This window comes from Solanum lycopersicum, chromosome 3, assembly GCF_036512215.1.
Source record: "Solanum lycopersicum chromosome 3, SLM_r2.1".
Lineage (NCBI taxonomy): Eukaryota > Viridiplantae > Streptophyta > Magnoliopsida > Solanales > Solanaceae > Solanum > Solanum lycopersicum.
The window spans coordinates 64,025,971-64,049,721 of record NC_090802.1 but is presented as its reverse complement, the minus strand read 5'-3'; the positions used below and the strand labels follow the sequence as shown (position 1 = coordinate 64,049,721).

The window sequence follows — 23,751 nt, the reverse complement described above, 5'->3', positions numbered from 1 at the left end:
TAAATTGTTGCCAAAAAAGGAAATGGGTCTTTATGAAACAAATTAAAAAGAAAATATGGTTATTGTTTTTGAAACGAAAGGAGTACTAAATATTAGGGGTGTTAAAAGAATATGAAAAATAATTGAAACGACCGAACTTAATCGAATCGATTTATTTTACCTTTTCAATAAAATCGTGGACTTTTATTAAGTGTATAACCATCTCGAACTATTAATATGGTCTTTTTTAATTTATGAGAAAAAACAAAAAAATTTCAAACCAAATAACCTTATATATATGTAAATATATTTTATATATAACTAGGGTGTACATAGGTCGGTTCGATTTATTTTTTCATTAACAAAATTATAAACCAATTATGTCGGTTTATTAAATTTAAAAATCAAATCAAATCTGTTTTTTCAGTTTCAGTTTTAGTCCGTTCTTTAGATTTTTTTTGGATTACAATTTTTTACATATTTAACTTTTTTTAAAAAAACTAATCAAATATTTTTTCACTTATCTGTGTGATAAATTAAACAAAAAAAAAATTAAGTGAATAGAATTTTTCCAAAAGACTGAAAAATTCATGAGTACAAAATATATTTTTTGAAATATCAACGTTCATTATATTAAATTAATAAGATTAAAGGCTGGAAGCAAACTAAATACAAAAAATATTTACATAGTAAATTGTTAACTTCAAATTTGAAAAACAATAGCAATATATTTGTAACTTCGAATCTTAATACAAAATAAAATATTTACAATTTTTACAAGTCCAAATTTAAAATAAAATATATAAAATTAAAAATTATAAATCAACTAAAAATATATCAACAAAGTGGATTATATGTAAAGAATATGTACTACAAGTCAAATTTTTTTTCGATTTTAATTTGATTCGTTAATTCGATTTGACTTTACAATTTAACTTTTATACCTCTAATATTAACAATATGTTAAATTTAATATATAAATATATATCATAATACTTTCAAATATAAACATAACTTATGTCTCAGACTTGTGGTGACTTGATGACTTTGAGTCTTTGCTCTTTAACTAGCCTCCTTAATTAGGTTTAAAACGAAAAGATATACGGTAATAGATACTCTATCAAACAAGAAATACAACAAAAGTTATGCAAACACTCCAATTAAACGTTTAAGATCAAACACTATGATAACAAGATTCTACATTCTTATCTTTTCGGTGAAGAATTGAAGTATTTTAAAAAAATATATTTGCGAAAGAAATATTTTAATAGTAATATATTTTGAAGTGATAATTTAAAGTAAATTTTTTTCGAAAAAATAATTAAACTGTACCGATACGATGATACCAAAGAAAAACTGATATAATTGAAATGATTTTAAAAAATCTAATTTTAATTATATGATATAAAATACCCCTCCCCTACCAAACGACCCCTTAGCTTTAAAGTCATCCCTGTTCACTTTCCTCTGCAAAAATCCTCTTTGAGATCTACACTTACTTAACTGGTTATGTTAATCTGGGCAAATTTGTTAAGAAACTATGAATCTCGTATTATCAAAAAGGATATTGACTATATACAATTGGAGTTGTCGAAGACATGTAATCAAGAAATCAATGCGCTATTCCCACAGTAAATCAACACCTGAAGAAATCTCGACGATTCTGAAAGATAAGATTTCGGTAAGTAAATCAACAGCGGAAGAAATATCGACGATTCTGAAGCTTAAGAACTGGAAATTACTCTTGGAGTCGTCAGAAATCCCTAAAAAGCTAAATGCAGATGTGGTTCAGTTCGTTCTTGATGGGAACAAATTGCTTGTCAACCCTAAACGTTTGCTTGACTTCTTTGACTGGTCGAATCAGAAAGTGGGTATGGCTCACATTGATTCTTTCTCCATTCTTGCATTGGCTTTGTGTAATTCGAACAATTTTTCACCTGCCCAGCATGTGTTTGATGAAATGATTCAGAGACGATTTCCAGTAAGGGATATTGCTAGCTCGTTGGTTAAATGTTATAGGGAATGTGATAAGTTTAGCTCACAGACTGTGGCGTTTGAGTTGCCAATTGATGCTTGTAGGAAAAAGGGTATGCTAAATGAAGCTGTTTCTATGTTCTTGGGTATTAAAAATGAAGGTTTTTTCCCGAGTTTGTTGTGTTGTAATACGTTGTTGAATGAATTACTAAATGGTAATAAAATGGAACTGTTTTGGAAGGTTTATGAGGGAATGCTGGAGAGCAAGATGAGTCTTGATGTTTATACATACACCAATGTGATCAATGCTTATTGCAAGGTTGGCAATGTTAAGGATGCTAAAAGACTTCTTCATGACATGGGAGAAAAGGGGTGCAATCCAAATTTGGTTACATACAATGTGGTTATCAAAGGCTTGTGTGGGACAGGTACAGTTGATGAAGCTTTGAAGCTAAAGAGCTTGATGGAAGGAAAGGGATTGGTTCCGGATATCTATACCTACAGCACACTCATTGATGGCTTCTGTAAGAAAAAGAAGTCCAGGGAGGCAAAACGGATTTTGGATGAAATGTATGAAGTAGGTCTGAACCCGGATCATTTTGCATATACTGCGTTAATTGATGGATTCATGAAGGAGGGTGAGGTGGACGAGGCATTTAGAATAAAGGATGAAATGGTTGAACGTGGGAAGAGTTTGAATCTAATGACCTACAATTCTATCATAAACGGGCTATGCAAAATTGGCCAGATTGAAAAAGCAGTAACTATCAAGGCTGACATGATTGAAATGGGCATATCCCCTGATGTGCAAACATACAATTATTTAATTGAGGGCTATGGTCGCAAGAATAACATGGATAAGGCTTCTGAACTTTTGGGTGAGATGACCGACAGAAACTTGGTACCTTCAGCCTATACTTATGGTGTGCTGATTAATGCTTTCTGCAACGCTGGAGATCTCTGTCAAGCGATTCTTATTTTGGAGAAGATGATTGCAGCTGGCGTGAGACGAAATGCTATCATCTACACCCCCATCATAAAAGGTTATGTAGAGGATGGTAAATTTGAAGAAGCAAAACATATTTTGCAGGATATGTGGCAGGATGGTATATTACCTGATATCTTCTGTTATAATTCAATTGTTAGTGGGCTCTGCAAGGTGGGAAGGATAGATGAAGCAAAAGCGTGTCTCGTTGAAATAGATAAGAGAAGACTGAGACCGAATTCATTTACTTTTGGGCCTTTTATTTCTTGGTATAGAGAGGCGGGGAATATGCAAGTTGCAGAACAGTATTTCTGGGAGATGATAGATCATGGTATAGTGCCTAATTATGTCACCTTTGCGTGTATCATTGATGGATACTGCAAATATGGGAATATATCACAGGCATTTTCAGTATTGAATCGCATGCTTGAAATAGGTCGACTGCCAAATGTTCAGCTTTATGGTATTCTTATCAATGCCCTCTCAAAGAATGGGAAATTGTCAGATGCCATGGATGTTTTATCTGAACTTTATAATAAGGGTCTAGTTCCTGATGTGTTCACTTACACCTCACTAATTTCTGGCTTCTGTAAGCAGGGTAATTTGGAGAAGGCTTTTCTACTTCTTGATGAAATGAGTCAGAAAGGCGTTAGACCAAACATCGTCACTTATAATAGCTTAATAGGTGGTCTTTGCAAGTCAGGTGACCTATCGAGAGCTAGGGAAGTGTTTGATGGTATCTCTGGAAAGGGTTTAGCACCAAATAGTGTGACATATACTACAATCATTGATGGTTACTGCAAAGCTGGTGATCTAGATGAGGCATTTTGCCTTTCAGATGAAATGCCTTTACGGGGCGTTCAACCGGATGCCTTTGTATACAATGCTCTTCTTCACGGATGCTGCAAGGCAGGAGAGATAGAGAAGGCATTGTCATTATTCCATGAAATGGTAGAGAAGGGAATTGCATCTACTCTTACTCTCAATACATTGATTGATGGATTTTGCAAGTTAGGTAGATTGAGTGAAGCACTGGAGTTAGTGAAGGGCATGTCTGATATGCACATCCTGCCTGATCATGTAACTTACACCATTTTAATTGACTACTGTTGCAAGAACGAAATGATGAAAGTAGCAGACGAGCTTTTCCAAACGATGCAAGGGAGGAAACTGATACCAACCATCGTGACTTACACTTCACTCATACAAGGCTATCACAGAATTGGAGAAAAATTGAAGGTGTTTTCACTATTTGAGGAAATGGTGGCAAGGGGTATTAAGCCTGATGAAGTAGTCTACAGCTCGATGGTTGATGCACTTTACCGAGAAGGAAATCTACATAAAGCTTTCAGTCTTTGGAATGAACTTTTGGATAAAGGTCTTTTGAAAGGACATGTAAGTGAAACATTAGTGGGGTCTTGGTGTGAGAAGGGAGAAATTTCGGCATTGTTGGCATCACTCAATGAAATAGGAGCGCAAGGTTTTGTACCTAGTCTTGCTATGTGCAGTACTTTAGCCCACGGATTAAATCAAGCAGGATATTCTGAAATATTACCTATGTTTGTGGAGACCATGGTAAAGTTTTCCTGGATCTCCAATTCCATGACTTCAAATGACTTAATCAGACATTGTCAGATAGATGAACATACTGAAAGTATTAGCAACACTCCGAAGCAATCTGCCTTATAAGTTGCTTGTCAGCTTCAAGACTAGCTCAACAAGAACGTTGTATGCTGGATCGATACATTCTTTCTGCGGTTTTTGACCATGGATGCTTGATGGCAAACCCAGACTCCACTTGTGGGACCACACTAGGTATGTTATTGAACTGCTGAATTTTCTAAGTTTACCACTGAAATAGGATAGTGATTTTATTTCTGTGTACAAAATCTGTGTAATCCAGTATTTTCTTTTTGAATGATAACAAATTCTTGCTTATTAAAAAACAGAAAAAAGATGGCTCATCTGCTTTGTCATGCACCATGCCTTTGATGTGTCAACATTTTCTCATCCGACTCTGCTAGCAAACACACTAATTATGAGAATATTGATATTTAAAGACCGCGGGGATTGTTTTATGATGATACAAACGCGACGGATGAATAATTGCTCTTTGAAGTTCTATTGGTCATAGTCCATATAACTTTTGTTGGCAGATTCATATTGTTGTTCATACCGTGCAACCAGATTTGCATGGTTAGAGTGGTGAGACTATTAGGATGAAGTAACAAATGATCAAGTTTCAGCATAATTTAGTTGCCTGATTGAAAAAGAATGTCTGCAACTCAGTGTTATTATTCTCATGTTATCTCATATAAGTTGTTTCCATTTAAAGGAGCAAACTTTTGTACCACTGCAGCTTACATGTGAAGATAAGTGAAGTTCTTCGGTTCTATGGTCACTCGTTTTATGTCATCCTTATCACGGTGTTTTCTCCTCGGACTATTGAGGAAAAACAAGGCACGGAAACCTTGATGTGCACATTTGAGTTAGTGTAAGTAATATACATACTGAATATCAATGTCAAAGCTTTTGTATCAGAAAAACAATTCTGCTTGCTCACACAGTTCCCTTGCTTTCTTTTATGTAGGGTTCTTGGAGAAGGAGTTTTTACGTGTAGTTTTCAACCCCTCTGATGCACTTGTGAAGTTACCTTGAACCTAGGATGGATGTGTCTTGTAAGCTGTGGATCTATGTCTCACTATCTAATGATATTATTATTCGTTTTGTAAAACTTTAATATTCATGTATTGGGGCTTCACATTGTCACTGGAAAGAATAACAATGTGATTGCCTTGGGTTAGCTAAACAATAAAACTTGTACACATAGTATTCCATTCCAACATTGAAGTAGCAAAACCAAAATAACTAGTGCACATTCATTTGAATATGATTTCTCAAAGTTAAACAATTCTCTTTGATCCAATAAGATGACTCATATATGTTTTGTATTTAAACGAAGTCATGAACGAACAAGAGAAAATAGCATGGTGTCTCAGTTTCCAACTAGAGCAAAGTAGTAAATAGCAAATGTAAGTGTGGCATTACAGAGAGATTTCAAGGCTGTTGTTGAGCATCCATGTAACCAGCATCAACAAGAACCTTCTCCCTTTTAGCCAATTCGACATCCTCGTCTACCATCATCTTCACCAGTTGTTTGAATCCAACTTTGGGCTTCCATCCCAAAACTTTCCTCGCCTTGCTCGAATCACCCTTGAGATTATCAACTTCTGTAGGCCTGAAGTACCTCTTATCGATCACCACATGATCCGACCATTTCAACCCTACAGAACCAAATGCCTCTTCCAAGAACTCCTCTACCGTGTGGGACTCCTCCGTTGCTACCACATAATCATCCGGCTTCTCTTGCTGCAGCATCATCCACATTGCTTCTACATAGTCCCCAGCAAAACCCCAATCCCTGGATGCCTGCAGATTCCCCAAAAACAGCTTGCTCTGTAGCCCGATCTTGATCCGACCCACAGCACGAGTGATCTTCCTAGTGACAAAGTTCTCACCCCGCCTGGGAGATTCATGATTGAACAGGATCCCGTTACAGGCGAAGATCCCGTATGCTTCTCGGTAATTAACAGTGTACCAATGCGCGGCACACTTGGATACAGCGTAAGGGGATCTAGGGTGGAAGGGTGTAGATTCAGATTGCGGCGGTGGGGTGGATCCGAACATCTCAGATGAACCAGCTTGGTAGTAACGGATGTTTGATCTTCCAGTAGCAGAAATGTGAGAACGGACAGCCTCCAGAAGACGGAGAGCACCGGTGGCGACAACGTCGGCGGTGTAATCGGGGATCTCAAAGGAGACGGCAACATGAGACTGTGCGGCGAGGTTGTAAACCTCATCAGGCTGAATTGTATCAATCCAACGGCGGAGAGAAGAGGCATCGGTAAGATCGGCATAGTGAAGCTTCATGCGTGCCTTATGGACATTGTGAGGATCGATATAGATGTGATTAACTCGCTGGGTGTTGAAATTGGAGGATCTACGAATCAATCCATGAACTTCATAGCCCTTGTCGAGAAGGAATTCAGTAAGATACGACCCATCTTGCCCAGTAATGCCGGTGATCAGAGCTACTTTCCGGCGATCGCCATTGGAATCTCCGGTCGATTCAGATCTATCGGATGCCATTTTTCGGTGACACAGAGTTAATTTTTTCTTGAATTTGTACGTTGGAGTTTTATAGTAAACGCTTATTGAGTGTGTACTTGTCAAATTAATTGAATCAAGTCTAACTATAACACACAAATGAAAAAACAAATTCACTGAATTACAAATAAGAACAACAAATATCAAAATTAGCAAATTTTGCACGTGTCTAATGCTCGATTTCAAATTCATTCGTGGACATGCTAAATCATTAAAGAACTTTTAAAATATCGATTATTGATTGTTATTTATTATTTCACACGAATTAGACCTCTTATCTCTCTCTTCTCCAAGTTCTAGCTATGGGAAAAGGTATCAACAAAATTTTACTACTTATGCACCTAAATCAATAACATATTTTCATTTTGAATCATCAATTTCAACTTAATTTTGATTCGTTTGTCTTACCTACCTTCTTTTGTTTGTTCCGAAAGGAGTGTTTTTATTTCGTTTTGATAATACTTTAGTTTTAACTTTTCACATAACATTCCTTTAAGACCACAAAATTATGGAACGCCGTGATATTTTTATGACTTGCGTATGGGCTCGACTGTCAAGCCTCATTCCTCGTCCCAAACATGATTTCGGAACTTACCTTTGTGTATTGTTCAGACAAGAATGATATCGAAATATTGACCAGTCAAGAACTCACATCACATGAGGTAGTGGACCGAGCCCGAACACATCCTCCCAATATATAGAGATCAGTTCGATACCATAATAATAAGAAATCACTCTGGAGATTCTAAGCTAGAAATCGAAACAAATATTAATAATTGATCAACATGTGTTTGCTTTATATATATATATATATATGCATATATAAAAATCATCTCTTCAGGTTCTGCAGCATCTCAAACTAATTTAATATAACAAACTATGTACAACTAATCTACTGTCTAATTCTGTAAGCTGTGCAACAAATTATAGAGAAGAAACTTAAGGCTGAAAAATACATATGAACAAGTGGATTATGCATCTTGAAGCAGCAAACTAAACATCCTTAGTAACTTGGCACTCTGTGTTATACATCTCTTTGCTCCAATTTGCCAACACAAAGACCTGGACATATTAAAGTCTCGAAGACCTGGACATTATAGCAAGCTGTTTTCCAAGATAGCCTAAATCTTCGCTGCTTTGAAGATAAAGCATCACTCTGTGAGACGTGGAAACTCTTACCTCCGAGTGATCTTTGTGCTGCTGCTATCTATTTGCAACTTTCAGGAGGGCAAGAATCTCCACATCATTGAGGGCTAATTCTGAGACAAGGTGACATGGGGTCTTGCCTTCAAGATCAGCAATGTGTGGGTTGGCCCCCCTGTTCAAAATAAATCATTTGGTCAAATAACGATGATTTAAAATATACAAAAGATACAACTGTGTAGTTGGTTACACAAGACAAGACGATCTTGATCAATAGTCTGATGGTTCAAACATAATCATAGCCAAGTTCATTATTGATCCAAAAACATATAAATCCCCCTCAAATTTGACCAAGTATTACTGACCAAAAAGTTGGGAGTTCAAGTCTAATTTAGTTCCAAAAAGACGCGCAGGAAGGGCAAGAAATGAGAAAAGAGAGAAGGAAGTGCAGAAGAGAGACAAAGAAAGAGAGGTAGAACGAATAAGAGAGAGAGAGAGAGAGAGAGATTAATTGATAAAAGTATAAAGTATTCATCAAGCTTTATTCCAAAAAATATAACGAGAGTCCTATTTCTAGAGTTAGAAATCAACAAATCTTTTTAAACTGTTGCAGCAGGCAGATCAGGGTGGGCCAGTTAGATACTCTTATGAAACGGTCACTGAAGACTAGACTCGGGAAAAAACCTGATTGTTTCAACCACAACACATCAACGTCCAAAGTTGAACTAAACGAGGAATTCAAGAGAACCAACTTTGATCCAAAAAACTTCCTCAAAAAAAAGAGAGTTCTACTGTACAAGTGAATGCTAAAAGCTAAGTTGTGCGGACTTTACACTTTCGGTGAGTTGCAACTGCATCATATCATGTTTAATCACCTCTCTCAATACTTCTTAGGTCTACCTCTACCTTTCCTGAACCCATCCATAGTCAACTTCTCACACCACCTGGGGCATTTTTGTTTCTCCTCATCATACGTCCGAATCATCTCAACCTCGCTTCCCGCATCTTGTCTTCCACCAAAGTCACTTCCCACCTTGTCTCGGATATCCTCATTTTGAATCTCATCTCTCCTAGTATACCCACACATCCATCGTAGCATCCTCATCTCCACCACTTTCAGTTTCAGAATGTGAGACTCTTGATTTGTCAACACTCCACCCCATATAACAAAGCTGGTCTGACCACCACTTTATTCATTGAATAAAAAAACACACAATTTTGCATTGAGATACTTCACGTGATGTATCAAGTATAAGTTACGGTTCTCAGTTGTAACTAATTCTCACAGAGGCAGCTTCATGAACTAAGCTTAACTTGGGATTAGAAGTCCGACCACCCATAAATAGGCGGAGTTACCCAATAAAGCACTCCCCCGGCATATGCGAGATATAAATATTCTGAATGTCAGCACAATAGCTGTGGACTCCCATGACTTCAACAAATAAAAATTTATAGAATGTTCTGGTACATGCCATCAACCTCGAGCTCTTTCGGAGCTTTTGTGAATATCCAAACATTAGTTTGTTTCGCTAACTTAAAACTGAAGATATACAAAGCATAAGCTTCTAGGTTGTGAGAGAAAGAACTCTGGTAAGTGAGACAAGCGTTAGTGTGTGCTTGCAGTGTATAGAGACAAGCATAAGCATGTGTGCTTGCATCAGAATGATGGTTAAAGCACGAAGCACCTTTTTTATCTTCACTTATAAGGATTAACAGTGAGCTTTAAAAACAAAGAATTACCTCGCAAGTAACAGTTTGGAAGTTGCAGTTCTTCCTCTCATAACACTATGATGCAGTGGGGTCTGGCCTCGTGAATCACAAGCATTTATGTTGGCACCATACTGCAGAAGCAGCTCCACCATGCCAATATCAGCAGTTTGGCTAGCTAGGTGAAGTAATGAACAGCCATCAAGAAATTCATCAATGCAATGCTCTTCACTTTCACTTTGTGGGTTAAATGAGCTTGAACTATCACTGCCTAAAAAGATGATGTTATAATCAGGTTTTGTTCGAATCAGAATGAGTCTCTAGATTTTGAGACGTACCAGGCGATGCTTCTTCCCCATGGACTGCATTAACATCAGCTTGGTAGACCACAATGAGACGATATACAGCTTTCTTGTCATTTGCACGGACACCTTCCCACAACTGTTCTGCAACCGAAAGGAGGTGTGTAGTGTCCTTCACCTTGTGAATGAAACGTTTTTCTGCGTACTGCAACCAGAAACAGACATAGCAAGCATACATTAATTCACATTTAACCAGAAAAGCTATAAAGATTTGAATTATTTAGGAAGAGTTCTTTCAGTTACCACGTGCAGACTAGTTGCACATAGGGGAGCACCATTAGAACTACAGATTCATTTGCACACAAAAATGCCACAGAAGGCCTCTATACACTGCGCTGAGAGTTTGAGACAGGCAACACATCTAAACTGTAGGAGATTATCCACATATGAATAATTTTTGTGTAACGCAGAGATGGATGCCAGGGTCGAGAAACAGTCGTACAACAGAAAAGATGAACATTTTGAAACATAGAGGGATATAACCTCATTCAAACAGATATTTCAACTTTTTATATTATTTGTACACGGTCTACTACATACCAGCAAAAGATGCTAATAGTTGTACATAACATACTTCATCAATTTCATAGTCATAACATGGATGATCACCAAAAATATTTAAATAATTAACATCCTTTAATTTTTACCAAAATAAAAAGACGACAAATGTCAAGATTACCTAACAAAGAAGAGTCTTAATTTAACCTAGAACAAGATTTAAAGTATATTTTTTTGCCTAGGATGGTTCTTTTCTTCTTTAGTCTTGAGATCAAGTCATGCTTCTAACATAAACTGCAGGCGTAATTTTGTAACTTTTGTGGTATCACATAAGTTCTTGAAAAAATATAAGAAATTAGGAGAACATATCACAGAGAAAATGTTTGACATCCATTTACATAGCAGAATGTCCAATGTCCTAGACCACCGATCTCTTTTATGAGCTTTGAACTGGGAGATAATACCAGAGAAAGGCAACTAGATTAACTATAGGGTCACTCTTAGCCTAATCTGCAATGTCCATAACCTGGACACATTAAGGACTAACCAATTTGAAATAACTGGAGTAATGAGCTGATGATGTCAGCTTTAATTGAGAAAGAAAATTACAAGATGAGCAGCCTCTTGAAGAGATTGAACAGACGGCAAAGGGAGTAAACTTAACTATTAGGAGAAGTACCTTTGCATGAATGAATTTCTCCTTTACTGAAATATGATCAGCATAACTGGGTTTTCCAAAGAACTCTTTGTGTTTATCAGACTCAAAAAACCGCATTGGTATTTCATCAGCCTGAAAAGTTTTTCTTGCATGCAACAGCTCCTCCCAAACAGAATTCACAAACACATTACCCAGTGCCTCGAAAAGCGTTATGATTGAAGGCCCCCACACTTTAACATCAAGTTTCAAAGATCTTACCTACAAATCAAAGTTGAAAACTCTAAGATAATTTCAGAAAAGGGAACTTCATCTTTTGCATGATCAAGAGAGTGTGCGGTTAAAGCAGAGGTATGTAGTTCCTTTCTTCTTTTAGGAATGGGTCTCCTGTAGTTTTTACACAGAAAGATGATACAAATACTTGTAAAAGCTCTAACAGACAATTACACAAGATGAGCATAGTTAACTTGACAGCAGGCCTTTCTATTACCACATGAAGTTAGAGAGGTTTAAGAAGATTAAGTTTCTGCTTATGCACACAGAAAGAAACTTAGGTGCAAAATGTAAACAAGTTGACTTGCCTTGGATATATGTACACCAAAGTTCCGGTGAACACCAGAACATTCAATGCATATAAGAAGTCCAAGATTTAAAGAAGCCCATTCTGGTCCAGGGGCGCCACAATCAGCACATTTATCATTCCCAGGTATCTGTTTTAGTGCTTCAACTGGTCTCTCTCTTTTCGTGCTGAGGATGTGCACTGAACTTTTGGATGGGCGCATGAAAGATCTACCAGTAAGATCCCTCCCAGATGTGTACTCTTCCATTGCTCTTTGATCATGGTCAATTGGACTTCCTATAGAACTACTTTCGCTAATGGGACTAACAGAGAAATGCTGAACACCAGAAAATCATATTATCAGATATAACAACAAAAATAAGGAGAGGAAGACTTCTATATTTATTCTAGTTTACCCTTTCAGGTGTCTGGGAAGTTAGCAATGAAGTAATAACTCCTGTTATTTTTTCTATCCAGTCCATTTGCTCCGCTGCACTCTCTGCCTGAATATCCAAAGGATATATCTTTACTAAAATGTTATTGCTGATTAGAAATCTAGGTTGAAATCCAGTTCTCTTACTACAGCCCGAAGAATTATCAGGATGCCTTAGGCTTTTACCTGCAAAGTATAATTCTTTGTTGGTGAAATTATTCTGAAGCAAAATCTCAGATCAGACTGATCTGCATCTGCTTTTATTGTTGATGTCAGTAGGTTCACTGTGTGACGTGCAACAGATTTTTCCTCATGTACACCTCCATGATAATGAGAAGAAAGCCAACGACTCAGCAGTCCTGATCCCGGTTCTGGGGAAGAACATCTGTTTGAAAGGAGTGGGCTGGCAGAACCCTGAAACTGCATTCTCCACATTTGAGCAGGTCTATATAATAGCTGAAGAACTTGTGACAAACATTTAATCCGATGACTTACAGATGGTCTGCTCAATTGTTTTCGATAGTAGTACAGCATTCCTCTGCTATCTAGAACAAAGAATCTTCTCTTCCAGTCACCTCTTATATTAGAAGAACGCTTTGACAGGTATCCTTGTTTTATAGTTTGTACCTAAACTATTGAAATCTTAGCTAAAGAAATGAAAGGTAGAATTTTCTTTAAAAGGAATACTGAACATCATAAGCAGTAAGAGAATGTTATTTGCTAATAGTTGTAGCCAAATGCAGGATTGTACTGCATACCTTTCCTTCAGAAGCAGATTGCATGACTGCTTCAATAAGTTTGTGAGAACTCCTGGAAAATGGTTGTGTGACATCACCATTAGTAGACCCATTGAACGAACATCTCCTTTCTTGGTCTATTTTCTTTTTGTACTCTTGCATCCTCTCATTGAGAGCTGCCTGCTCATACATGGAACTTTCTCGAGCTTTTTGTGAATAAGCCAAGACCTGTAACAGAACAGCATACCTCAAAACATATAAAAATTATTAAAAGATGCCATAAGCATACAATGAAAATTAGTAGTATATCACCGAAGTAATTCCATGTATGCTACATAGGTAGAGTAACTAGAGTGTAAAAGTAGATGCACAAATAATGGATCCAGCAGCAGACAATTTAAACTATAACAGAAGAACTTTAGCATGCCTCACGGACAACAAAAGAAAGACGCAAACTAAAATCAAATTAGCTATTAATGTTTGAGAAACTAAATTGCCTCATCAGCCTATATAGTAAGCTTGGGGTCGGTAATGGATTCAGAATTCATGCTGAATATACAAGCTTGTGCTTGGACCTTTTGTAACTTCAATGCCCAAAACCATTAATTTTATTTTGATCAAGATCCAGCGAAAATGAATAAAAATTTAGTCGAGCTTCAAGAAGCACAATGGGGCAATGTGGAGCTTCCTATGATTTGGCAAATGTTCAATCTGCGAAGGCATTGTTTTATGGTGGGCCAAAGCGCAAATCAAATCTGAGCAAAAAACTGATAGACCAGCAGTAGACTTTTGAAGTTTGAGATTTGGAGAATGCATGGGTTAATGATTTCTGGGTACCACTGTACCACTCTTTCCTACACTTCAATACGCAGTTAGTGAGTCACAAAATTGGTAAAATTCTAAAATCCATTTTTTCCCTGAAAGATCTAAAATCAAACCACACATGCATGCAATTTACCATGTATTGTGTTAATGGTTACATAAACTGCACATCAAGCAAGATGTTTCGAAGGGAAGGAAGATGCTATACAGAAGATGTTCATGGATTTGGACCATTTGGGGCAACCTACAAGATGAAATTCATAGATTCTCTACAGGAATAGTACTTCTGTACAGAAGGAATCCGTCCTTTTCGTTTTTTTGTATTGGGAGATTCCCTTTCTTGTAATGTCCTGTCCTAGCAACTTCTAAATGTGAGGCTGTTTATTTTTCTTTTAATCAATATGATCAAATGCACTGTGCTGTAAATGTTGCTTTTGTAATATAATTATAATATTTCTTTGTAAAGAAACAATACGCAAGTGGCGAAACACAGTCCAAGTTAACTAGCCTTGATTACTTTGTGGCGATTGCGTAACAGTTATAAAGTCTTCAATGTAAGACATGTGAAACAGTGAAAGTTAACTGATTTCAGAGATATCTAACAATTAGAATTTGAAATAGGTAGTTTATCTATATAGAACTGTAAATTGGAAGGATTGCGGATAAAAAGGATTACGGATGCCAAAAAGAGAATATTTGTCATGAAAGTAATACAAAAGAATGAGAAAGAACCCAACAATTCAATTTCATGAAGGTAGCACATTATCATCCATTCGCTCAAGCAAATTGGAAGGCATCATGGGAAAAGGGTATTCACAAGAAAACTGTTTCATGACTAGCATCTAACCTGGCTGATATAAGGCTCCATTTGATGCAAAACTTCGTACCCCTGTGCATCACATAATATCTCGAATTCAGCATGATGCATTCACTAATATCAACAAGCATAAGATTTCACCATTTTAAAACCTTTTTTCCACTGAAAAAGAAAAAGGGAAAGGACCTGTTTGAAAAACCGAAGATGACTGTCCATCATACTGCCAACAGCTTCCAAAAATTCATACTTCTTTTTGGCCTCAACAGCAGAAAGAGCACCGACCTGAACTTATGAAATATTTCAACAATTATTTTATATTGCTATTTGTTGCATCACTATTTGATACCGACTGCCAAAGAATTGTGCACACCAGATTAAAGCGGGCTTGCTCAAAGCTCAACCTTGCATTGTAAAGTTCCTGGAAGGACTACCAAATTAGATGTTGCCTGACAATGGTTACCATAGAAACTACCTGATCAATAAACAACATAAAAGGATAGTGTTTATGGATTTTAAGAAGATTTGATGTTCGTTACCTCCTCAATGGCTGCAGCTATATCCATCCTAGTACTTTTCCTCAATGACAAAAACTTCTCTCGAACCTAGATGATAAAAGCAATCATTTTAATGTACATCAAAACAAAGAACCAAGTACCATCATATTAGTGTTCGAACTGTTTCAACTTCTTTTCAGAAAGCTACAACTCAACAAATGTGAAGATGGTTCTAAAGGTTTAAAGGACATAAAGCAAGATGCGGAAACACCATCCGGTGTTAATCTGTCACCAAGGGTATAAAGATTTTGTACCCGATTGGCCTTAGTTCCGAGAAGTAGACACCCAAAAACTCTTTTTCTTCAAATTAATACTCAAAAAAGATTGTATGAAATGAGTCCAAAAGGAGCAAACATATACTGATGATTCATATAATCGTCCCAACTTAGTTTGGGGTTTAGAAGTTATCATTATTGAACAATTTCAAAAGGATAAGTGTCCTACTATACCAAATTCTGCTGCTTAAAATAATCTGAAAAGATAAGGATATATGTCAAAGACAATAGGGAAGTCTTTTACAACAAAGAGCAAGACATGGCTAATTCAAAATGACACATTAACATGCACAAACATTGTTTGGACTTCAACAATCAAGATTGTCATTAAAGTTACAGGATTTAGGAATACTAACCAATCACAGAACAGAAAAAAGCAGCCACTGGCAAACAGGATAATATAGATTATTAGCATATCAGGTACATAAATATCTTGCTTTCAAGTTTTCAACACTAGTAAATTAGTAATTCCTGTTTTTTCACTTGACATATTATTAATCACTGCTTCCCCTATCCTTTTGAAATGGTATTTATAAGTTCTAAGTTGAGTCTGCTATTTCAAAGGAGAAAGTATAATTAGAAAAACAGAGAACAATTAAGTACAATTTCAACAGAAAGTCACTCCATTGCAAGTCTGTTTTTTTTACTTCAAATGGGTAATCATCCAAGAATCTACAGCTCAACACACAACAGATAAAAGATTTGACTAGAGAGACATTGTATCCACCTGATCATAAGCAACATTGGCTTTGTCAAAACGCTTCCGAGCTTCCTGAAAGTAATGAAAATTCACATAACATCAAATTACACGTGTTAGATCTTTGAGAATACACTACAAGTGGTTGAACTATAAAAGGAGCAAGAAGAGAGATCTGTACATGTTAGGATAACTGAGATGTAAGGTTGATTGGACAATTGGGTGGGATAGAGTTCTGTGAGATCATATATGGTCAAGTATGGAACAAGTCAAAAACTAAACCCAATCATAGGCAAGTCCTACCCAAAGATAACTAGTTACTGTCAGCATCTTCACCCCCTCCCCCCTTTTATTTCAATAATTGTTAGTATTAAATGAGATGCTTCAAAGGTAATTCAATATCTCTAGTGGAGCAGAAACTATCTATATGTTGAAACCAGATAGCTGATATTCTTAGAAAATCTATTAAAGCAACCCTAAAAAGCTAATAACATTGTAGATTTCCAGCTAGTTGTCTTGAAAGAATAATGGGCATTAAACTTAGAAAATAATCCCAAAACAAAGACACTCCTTCTAATCTTAACTCCTTAGAAACATTCAACTATTTCTTTTTCTATCTGATCCAGTTTAATTATTTCCTATTTCTTTTTTTTTCTAGGTATCAATTTGACAAATTCCCAAAAAAAAATCAATGAGCATCAAGTGTAGTCTTTTAAAAACATCGATTAAACATTTACAAACCAAATTACAGATACTACAAATTAGTTTGTTGTTTAAAGAACACACAGTCTCTTAAATCATTTCTCAGTCTACGGAAGAAAATTTTCGCACCTAGAAAAGAATGAAGCTCAAGTAGCTGTCAAACAGAAAGCAGAAGGGCTTTCTACTTTGATCAGGTAAGGTTTCTGCTCTTAACATGCTTGCTCTTACTATCAATACACAGAGTGTAAGAGTAGTGCCCAAAGAGCTAATAGAGAATTTGGCTACATCTTGTCCTTTTTCCAAATTTAGTTGAAGGCTTGAAATCTGACAGAAGCTTTAGTCCGTTACTACGAAGTTACCTACTGAGTTCCCTATCATGCGTACATTATTCCTCCTTCCTTCCACAACTTCTACAAAATCGAGCCATCCCCTTCAGTTGGTTTTGAAGAAGCATTCCTATCCACATGGAGGAATCCTTGTCTAAACTTATTCTGTTAACTCGATTCCTTCTTCTCTCTATTAATTTGAATACCAGCTACTCCGTCACTTAAATCTATTAACTCTAAGATTTGAACCCAACAAAGAAATACAAGATTGAAGACCTTGCCAATGGTTTGATTTGCATTTGGTTGAAGCATGAAGTCTGGTGGAAACTTTAGTCAGTGTTCAGAGTGTCATTAGAAGCTCAGACTATCATAACAATTCACTACTCACCCAACCAATGAACCATTGGGCAGGTTACAGCAACAGAGGTCAAAACACCAACCCCATATATACCTATATTCAAAGCTTACTTTGAAGATAATCCTACTCTATTGTTTTTATTCTCGCATAAATAGAACATAATAACGTGCACAAGCATACGCTTTAGCCCAGTAGGACAGGTTCTACAAACATCCATACTTCAGAAAATAAAGTTTATGCAAGTTTGATTAGCTTACATGTTAGATCATCTACAAAGTATTTTGACTGACCAATTTTTATTCATCACTGTATTGTTCATTTGGATGCTTCCTTCTATATGCATCCAGGAAGATGAAAATATTTACGACAAAATAAGGAATAGTACTTGCACCAATGGGCAATGAAACATCCTAGTAAATGTGCTTCATAAGTAAGAATTAGCTGAAGTATCCAAAAGACTAGATTTTCTTATCTGTACAAACTTTCTCTACATAATGGACTACAAGTGAAAGTAGTGAGTGTACCTTTACATCTGGAAGATCAATGGTTGCCAAATGCAGTAATCGATCATTTAATACATGCTCTACCTAAGAAATACACAGAAAAATGCCATTCAAATGAAATCAACAAGGCGAAGGTATTTCAAGGCACACACAGCATAAAGTAGATATTGGAATGGAAAAGAAAAAAGTAAATTAGACTTCAAGTCTAGAAGAGAAATAATACTCCTAAAACAAGTTGGTATGAGAAAGTTTATACACATTAGATGTGTCCAGATATCATTATTAAATAAATAAAAGTATCTCCTCAAGTCACATAATTCAACTTGTAACAGATTAGGCTCGTATATGCGAGAGCATGTAAAAAATAATTATTTAATTAAAAGTGTCCTCCCTGCAGTAGTTTAAACTTTGACATGAGCCACTCTATCTACAATATGATTCTACAATTTTACCAAACAATTCACGGACCAGTACTAGGATATGGATTATATCCATGTAGATATAACAACTGTTAACTATAAAAATCATTTGATAAACAGCATAACAGTTTTTTTTATAGGAAAAAATTTCATAATAGTTGAAGTGCAGATATGAGGGGAAACTGATACCTGTGACCGAAGAACTTCCTTATAGGTTCCAATTTCTCTCAGAGCGGTAGCAAATTTGGCCATATCGGGGCCTATGAATACAACTTGCATTTATTAGTATAATTGGGGAAGTAAGACTTTGCATTGATTCTTTGTTGCAAAAAAGTGTTGCTTTATGTGGAAATGGAAAGAAATAGAGAATTGCAAATGAATGCACTTGAGTTAGATAAGTGCAGCCAAATATGCCAATCCTAATCATTAACCTTCTAACATTTAGCAATTATATAGGAACATCACAATCAATGAGAAACAAGCAGGCCCTATTGAACCTATAGGTCATAGACATTTTCTTTTTTGTATAAGGAACCTATAGGTAATCGCTTCCAAGTTCAAATGTTCATAACTGAATTCAAGGATTTGAGGCCCTTCTAGAAATCATAATCTAGAATACATGTGCATCTTTGTAAGATTTGCTTTTCTTTGTAATAAGCATATGCATACTTTTACATGAATTAGTCCCCTAGCATACCACAGCTCTGACACTGTGTAACCACCATTTAGGATATATTACCTTTATAAAGCATCCAGATGTAAAGAGTTGAGCTTGTTCAACAAATTTAGGATATGAGGTGATAACATGAGGTCTCCCCTCCTTCGTATTTTTTTCCCTTTGAATATTAGTGTACAGTAAGGGTCAATTTCTAACCCCCACCACCCCCACATCACCACAAGAAGGATTTTATTATAGAGAGTTTAAAAAGCACAAAACTTGTAGAAACATTTTCCTTCATACCGAACACACCCTATATACCAAACAATCTGATCTGAAAAGGTAAAGAGAGAATAGGAAACCTCCATATGCAACAGAAATGGGATCATTACGCCCTCCACCAAAGGTTTCAAGTGAACTGGCAAAAGCAATGTCTTTGTCATATGCCTCTCCAAGCCCTTCTCTGTAAATAGGAAACAAAAACGAATGAGCTCATAGCAAAATGTTGGTGCATACTTGGATTACCATGGAAACAAAATTTATGCAGAGCTACTTGAGAATTAAAATACTGCTTTTTTTTCCCCAGTAACATCCTTGAAATGAAGCTTGTACGAATAAAACAATCCTTCCTATAAGCACAGCCCATAATGGTGCAATATACTTCTATGGTCAATAGGTAGAAGATAAATCTATTTTTACATTATAACTGCCGGTTTAAAGGAAACTGTAGAAAGATACTGTCAGAAAGAAATAACAACTGCCAAGGAACTTCATGAAATACTATAACTTAATGAACCATAGTGGCAAAGCATAAGCCCCAGATGTATATTAGCTTGTCCTTAGTTGTAATTTCAGACCCGCTGCCGAAAGAGAAAGCAAGAAAGAAATACACAGACTGGAATATGACCATGATATCCCTTGCTGAAAAAATCAATTGTGAATCAACTTCACTGACAAGCAATCATTATGAAACTGATTCATGCCAAACTGTCAAATGGTTCATCAGGCAACTAATATAAAAGATGATGTAGCCCAGAAATAGAGAATCCTGCGACTTAAATATGAATTAGTGGTTCGAAATAGAGAATCATCTGAAGGAACAAAATAAGGTTTTAAGAAGGAAGTGTATTGTGAGAGGATGGTTTAACGAGAGCTTAGATTACAGCTTGCATGTACAGAGATTAAAATGGACAGCTGTCAAGTCAGTTGTAGTGTTAGAAAACAAAGATGAGTAAAAAATAATATAAGACATCCCCATCATTTTACAAGACGAGGCAATGAATAGTGCAGAAAAACTAGATATGTTGCGAGAGAAACAGGATATTTTCCTTTTGTCCTAGGAAAGAGGCAAAGGTTGTACTGAAAGAAGTTGAAGGATGAATACCTTATTCTTCTAATTTTTGTGTAAAGCAGACTGCTTGGTGTGAATGCCTATATCGATTCTTTTAGTAACATAAACATGGAGGAGTAAATTTCATTTGGATGTTCAAATTATGGTTTGTTTCACATGAAACATGTTAGCACGCAATAAAGTTTTCATACTAGACGTTTCTAGCTCATATTTTGAAAAGAAAAAGACTTAAGACAATGTATTTTCTCTCTATTTATTTAAATATATCATTCAATTATAAATATAATTCAGAAGATAAGACATCTGCATTGGATGTTCCCTCAAATTTTAAGGTAGATAGTATGATATTGTTCAGGAAGAGCTGTGGAATTTACAATGTAAATCCACTTGTAAGACTTCCCTTTTGAGAAAAAAAAACTGCTCGAGGTCATGTTAGGACTTCAGGTTTACACTCTTCTAGCATCACATCTTCTCAAGGTTATCCAAGTGATATATGGTATTAAAAGGTTTAAATTAAATGACAAGCTGGTAGCACAAAAGCTGAAGAAAGCTATTTCCCTAGTTAATCATGCAAATTTTAATTACATGTATGAGTCTTATGACCAGGCATCTTAAAAATTTATGGGACCAATAATATATTAATTGGAATATTCTCAGAATTTGTGCCTCGTTTGTTGGAACTAAAGAATGAAGCTGCTATATTTTTGGTGGAACTGAATTCCTCCATCTAAGTAACAGCACTGGTTATTGCAGTGACAGCTGTACACCCTCTTACCTCCAATTTATGCATCATAATACTAGCTAACGGGCTGCCCTGTGCAATGTTACATATGATAATAAGTTGATAGAGCAGGATAAATAAACTTACGTGTACTTTCGACATCCTTTATAATACTTTAGACATGTGTCTCTCAAAGTCTCAGAACTTTCCTCCAATGATTGGATCTGTTCCACCACCACAAACAAATTTAAGGACTTCAACTCATGGTAAAAGAACATCAACAAAAATAAGCAAATTTTATTGAGCATGTGTACAGCTACTGTTGCTTGAATACCAATCGCAATGTATATATCACATAAATACCTGCTTGACCAGCTTTGTATGAACACACTTACTTGCGGAGGTGTTATGATATACTTATAATAAGATATACTACCCCTAGGTTATATGTCAGTTAACTGTTGGCATATCATCAAAAAGATCAATAGAATCATTCCTATTGAATGAGTGGGTGCTACACCTATCATCTAACCATGGTCTATATACCACAAATCAGCTTAGTTTTAACAGTTCACATCTAACAGAATATAATTATACACTCGTTCGAGGAAGAATACTTCAGCTAAAGCATAACTTGTTTCTGCTTGGTTGTTCATGAATACACTTTGGTAAACTATCCCAATACTCGTAGTCTCAGGGTTTATTCCAGACAAACCAGATTCCTCAAAGCCCAATTACAGGCCAAAAAACCGTCCAATATAATGCTCAATCAACAGCGTACTATATTTGATTTTGTAAGGCCATATAACTTGAGACAAAATAAATTTCATTTAAAGGAAAAAGGAGTCAAGAAAACAACAGTGTCTGCATTAATATAAGCGCAAAAACAGCATCCAAGGTGTGGTTTAGTGGTCAATGAGGTAGATAACAAACATTGAGATCAGGGGTCAAATTCTAGTGGATACCAAAAAACACATTAACACTATATAATCTATTCTCATTGTCAAAGCTTTGGTGGACATAGTTAACGGATATCTACATTGGTGGCATGTAGGAAGTTTCTACATGCTAGCTAGCCAGGACATCAAATAGTCAAAATTGATTAGGCATCCTTCATCTGCATCATAATGGAGTTATATCAACCATTGAAATAGGCTAAGCTGATAACACAGACAGGATTTTCATCTAACTAATCATCATGGGCACCATCAAATATGACAAGTTTCTTGAAATGAAATCAAGAATCAAGATTGAAATTCTTTACCTGTTGACGAAACATAGGAGAATCATCGATTCTGGCGAATAAAGTCTTCCCTTCTTGCATTCTTATGAGTTTTTTGATTCACATTCGAAGAAGAAAAAAAAAAGTTTCCAATAATCAAGATTTCCAAAAAAAGAATGATTCTTGGAAAGGGAACAAAAAAAAAAGGTGATTTTTTGTAGATAAAATAAGATGAAAATAGTAAGGGGGGGTTTTTGAGGGAGAAAATGGAGGAAAAACAAATAAATATTGCTGGAGAAATGGTGCGATAATTCATGGCTGTCATTAAAATACTATTAGTCTCTCTCTTTTCTCTCCGTTTTATGAGTTTGGTTTTGAGAAATGAGGAAACTGAAGCACGGAAATTTGTTTAATCATTTCAACTGCCTGTCTATATCTCCCATTCTTGCTTGTCCACCACTATTCAATTTTTATATTCTATTGTTTCTTATAAAGGGGACACTTCAATTAGCTGGAAATGGCTGGAGTTTTTGAAAAATGCTTGACAATACGGCTCGACCTGAGGGCCCAACCCCCTATGTCGACCCCAGATATGACCCTGACCTACAACTTCAATCTCGATCCCTAATACTTAACCATGACTATACCTGGAGACACCAACAACCAACCTCAAGACTCAACTCTAAGATTCGTTTTGACTTGGGACCTAACCCAACACCTACCAATTTTTGGTCAAGTTTCATTGGGGTTGAGTTTTTGGTTCAAGGTTAGGTCTTGTGTAGGTTCAAGGTTTGGGTTAGGTTATGCTTCGGGGTAGGGTTCGAAGATGGCAAGTGTTGAGCATTAGGTTTTGGTTTAAGATCAAGATCTAACCCCTACCCTTGAGATCAAAATTAAGATCCTAATACCTAATACATAACTCTTACTAGACCCGAGACTCAACCCAAACACCCGGCACACAACCCTTATCCTCAAACTCAAGATTCGACACTAAAATCTACTTAAATTCGAGACACAACATGACCTAGACATTTATCCTTAATTTGGTGTATTCGGATCAAGTCTTGGGTCATGAATAAATTTTGGTCATGTGTCCATTCAAGGTTGGGTCTTGTGTTGGTTCAAGG

The 23,751-nt window shown here is 36.1% G+C and overlaps 3 protein-coding genes across 6 annotated transcripts; 1 reads left to right on the top strand and 2 right to left on the bottom strand.

Moving 5' to 3' along the window:
• The first annotated feature begins 1,397 nt into the window (after nucleotides 1–1,397).
• Nucleotides 1,398–5,849, top strand: LOC101246618 (pentatricopeptide repeat-containing protein At5g61990, mitochondrial). Of its 3 annotated transcripts, none has more exons than XM_026030176.2 (3): nucleotides 1,398–4,753; nucleotides 5,298–5,432; nucleotides 5,529–5,849. In XM_026030176.2, exon 1 carries the CDS (start codon nucleotides 1,520–1,522, stop codon nucleotides 4,625–4,627), a length of 3,108 nt encoding a protein of 1,035 aa, XP_025885961.2. In that variant the 5' UTR covers nucleotides 1,398–1,519; the 3' UTR covers nucleotides 4,628–4,753; nucleotides 5,298–5,432; nucleotides 5,529–5,849. The 3 variants fall into 3 exon arrangements, with proteins under 3 accessions (XP_025885961.2, XP_069151472.1, XP_069151471.1); XM_069295371.1 differs by having other exon boundaries at nucleotides 5,274–5,432; XM_069295370.1 differs by having other exon boundaries at nucleotides 4,888–5,432.
• Nucleotides 5,790–7,491, bottom strand: LOC101266709 (GDP-mannose 4,6 dehydratase 1). The gene has a single exon (XM_004235795.5). The coding sequence runs from the start codon at nucleotides 7,295–7,297 to the stop codon at nucleotides 5,996–5,998; it is 1,302 nt and encodes a 433-aa protein (XP_004235843.3). The 5' UTR covers nucleotides 7,298–7,491; the 3' UTR covers nucleotides 5,790–5,995.
• A 387-nt stretch (nucleotides 7,492–7,878) lies between these two features.
• On the bottom strand, nucleotides 7,879–23,506 carry LOC101246911 (ADP-ribosylation factor GTPase-activating protein AGD3-like). 2 transcript variants are annotated; one of them, XR_003246129.2, is made up of 19 exons: nucleotides 22,667–23,506; nucleotides 21,550–21,626; nucleotides 19,693–19,793; nucleotides 18,862–18,932; nucleotides 18,275–18,337; nucleotides 16,395–16,439; nucleotides 15,375–15,440; nucleotides 15,209–15,256; nucleotides 15,025–15,120; nucleotides 14,869–14,910; nucleotides 13,221–13,427; nucleotides 12,958–13,089; nucleotides 12,649–12,882; nucleotides 12,446–12,532; nucleotides 12,052–12,366; nucleotides 11,495–11,731; nucleotides 10,294–10,462; nucleotides 9,989–10,222; nucleotides 7,879–8,423 (listed from the first exon to the last, which is right to left on the bottom strand). XR_003246129.2 is itself a non-coding variant. In XM_026030175.2 (19 exons), the coding sequence occupies exons 1-19, from the start codon at nucleotides 22,724–22,726 to the stop codon at nucleotides 8,309–8,311; spliced, it is 2,403 nt and encodes an 800-aa protein (XP_025885960.2). In that variant the 5' UTR covers nucleotides 22,727–23,506; the 3' UTR covers nucleotides 7,879–8,308. The 2 variants fall into 2 exon arrangements, 1 of the variants encoding a protein (XP_025885960.2); XM_026030175.2 differs by having other exon boundaries at nucleotides 9,989–10,226.
• Between the last annotated feature and the right edge of the window lie 245 nt (nucleotides 23,507–23,751).

What these genes read in the sequence shown, in the direction of transcription:
- LOC101266709 (XM_004235795.5), bottom strand. Translation starts at nt 7,297, where the DNA reads ATGAATTTGAAATCGAGCATTAGACACGTGCAAAATTTGCTAATTTTG.
- LOC101246618 (XM_026030176.2), top strand. Translation starts at nt 1,520, where the DNA reads ATGAATCTCGTATTATCAAAAAGGATATTGACTATATACAATTGGAGT.
- LOC101246911 (XM_026030175.2), bottom strand. Translation starts at nt 22,726, where the DNA reads ATGCAAGAAGGGAAGACTTTATTCGCCAGAATCGATGATTCTCCTATG. An exon ending in AACAATTGAGCAGACCATCT is followed by an intron (nt 12,883 to 12,957) that starts GTAAGTCATCGG and finishes TGGAGAATGCAG; the next exon opens with TTTCAGGGTTCTGCCAGCCC. An exon ending in TTGGTGTACATATATCCAAG is followed by an intron (nt 11,732 to 12,051) that starts GCAAGTCAACTT and finishes TTTGATTTGTAG; the next exon opens with GTAAGATCTTTGAAACTTGA.